The sequence below is a fragment of the Drosophila kikkawai genome, unplaced genomic scaffold (assembly GCF_030179895.1).
Source record: "Drosophila kikkawai strain 14028-0561.14 unplaced genomic scaffold, DkikHiC1v2 scaffold_207, whole genome shotgun sequence".
Lineage (NCBI taxonomy): Eukaryota > Metazoa > Arthropoda > Insecta > Diptera > Drosophilidae > Drosophila > Drosophila kikkawai.
The window spans coordinates 1-1,109 of NW_027222544.1; the positions used below are offsets into that span (position 1 = coordinate 1).

The 1,109-nt window shown below is 30.2% G+C and overlaps 1 protein-coding gene across 1 annotated transcript; it reads left to right on the plus strand.

Annotated features, from left to right (window-relative positions):
- Positions 1–168: 168 nt before the first annotated feature.
- On the plus strand, positions 169–908 carry ARY (Aldo-keto reductase on Y; the record flags this gene model as incomplete). Its single annotated transcript, XM_070288885.1, has 2 exons — positions 169–511; positions 567–908. Coding segments are annotated over 2 exons (625 nt in total), but the record flags the coding sequence as incomplete, so codon positions are not given.
- Between the last annotated feature and the right edge of the window lie 201 nt (positions 909–1,109).

The following is a 1,109-nucleotide window of genomic DNA, read 5'->3' on the forward strand; positions in this document are numbered from 1 at the left end:
TCGTATTTTTCGAGCGCAGTTTCGGTTTCATATAATTTTCTTGTCAGCCAATAGGGTTTATAAGGGAAATAACAGACGACCGCGCCATCTGCCGTGTAACTAAGTGCAAATTCTACTATTACAGACGTTTTTCTAATTAGTTTATAATATTTTTTATTTTTTTCCTAGTGACGTTGATTATATAGATACTTGGAATGCAATGGAAGAGCTTGTTAAACTCGGGCTAGTTCGCAGTATTGGTTTGTCAAACTTTAATATGGAACAGATTCAACGGATTATACAATGTAGCTCATATAAGCCAGTAGTTAACCAAGTAGAAATCTGGCCTGGCTTTTTGCAAAAGGACCTAGTTGATTATTGCCGCTATAATGGAATTATTGTAACAGCACATTCACCACTTGGTCAGCCAAATAGAGAAGATCATAGTCCAATATATTTCTTTTCGGAAGGTATGAAACGATTGACTAAGAAATATAAAAAATCCGCTGCCCAAATTGTGCTGCGATATTTGGTAGTATACAATTTTTAATTAAATATCTTCAATGGCTAACATATTTTTATTTTAGGTGGACTACGGTGTTGTACCAATTCCCAAAGCGGCAAATCCTGTGCATATAAAACAAAACTTAAATATTTTTGACTTTAAATTAGATGATGCAGATACCAGGGCCTTACGCGGTGTAAATCCGAAAAGTCGAATTGTAAAATATGAAACCGTTAGAGATCATCCCTTTTACCCTTTTGAGCGTGATGATGAAATTAATGAGAAAATAGACGAAGAATTACCTGCAGAAGATTTAAAAGATGAAAACAAAGAAGATGACGTAGAGGAAGAAGAAGATAATTAATATTAATAACTAAGGATTACAACTTAGAGATTGGTCCTAATAAAAAATAAAATCCAAAAACTGTGCCCTTTTTGTATATTTGTATATTTGTATATTTGTATATTTGTATATTTGTATATTTGTATATTTGTATATTTGTATATTTGTATATTTGTATATTTGTATATTTGTATATTTGTATATTTGTATATTTGTATATTTGTATATTTGTATATTTGTATATTTGTATATTTGTATATTTGTATATTTGTATATTTGTAT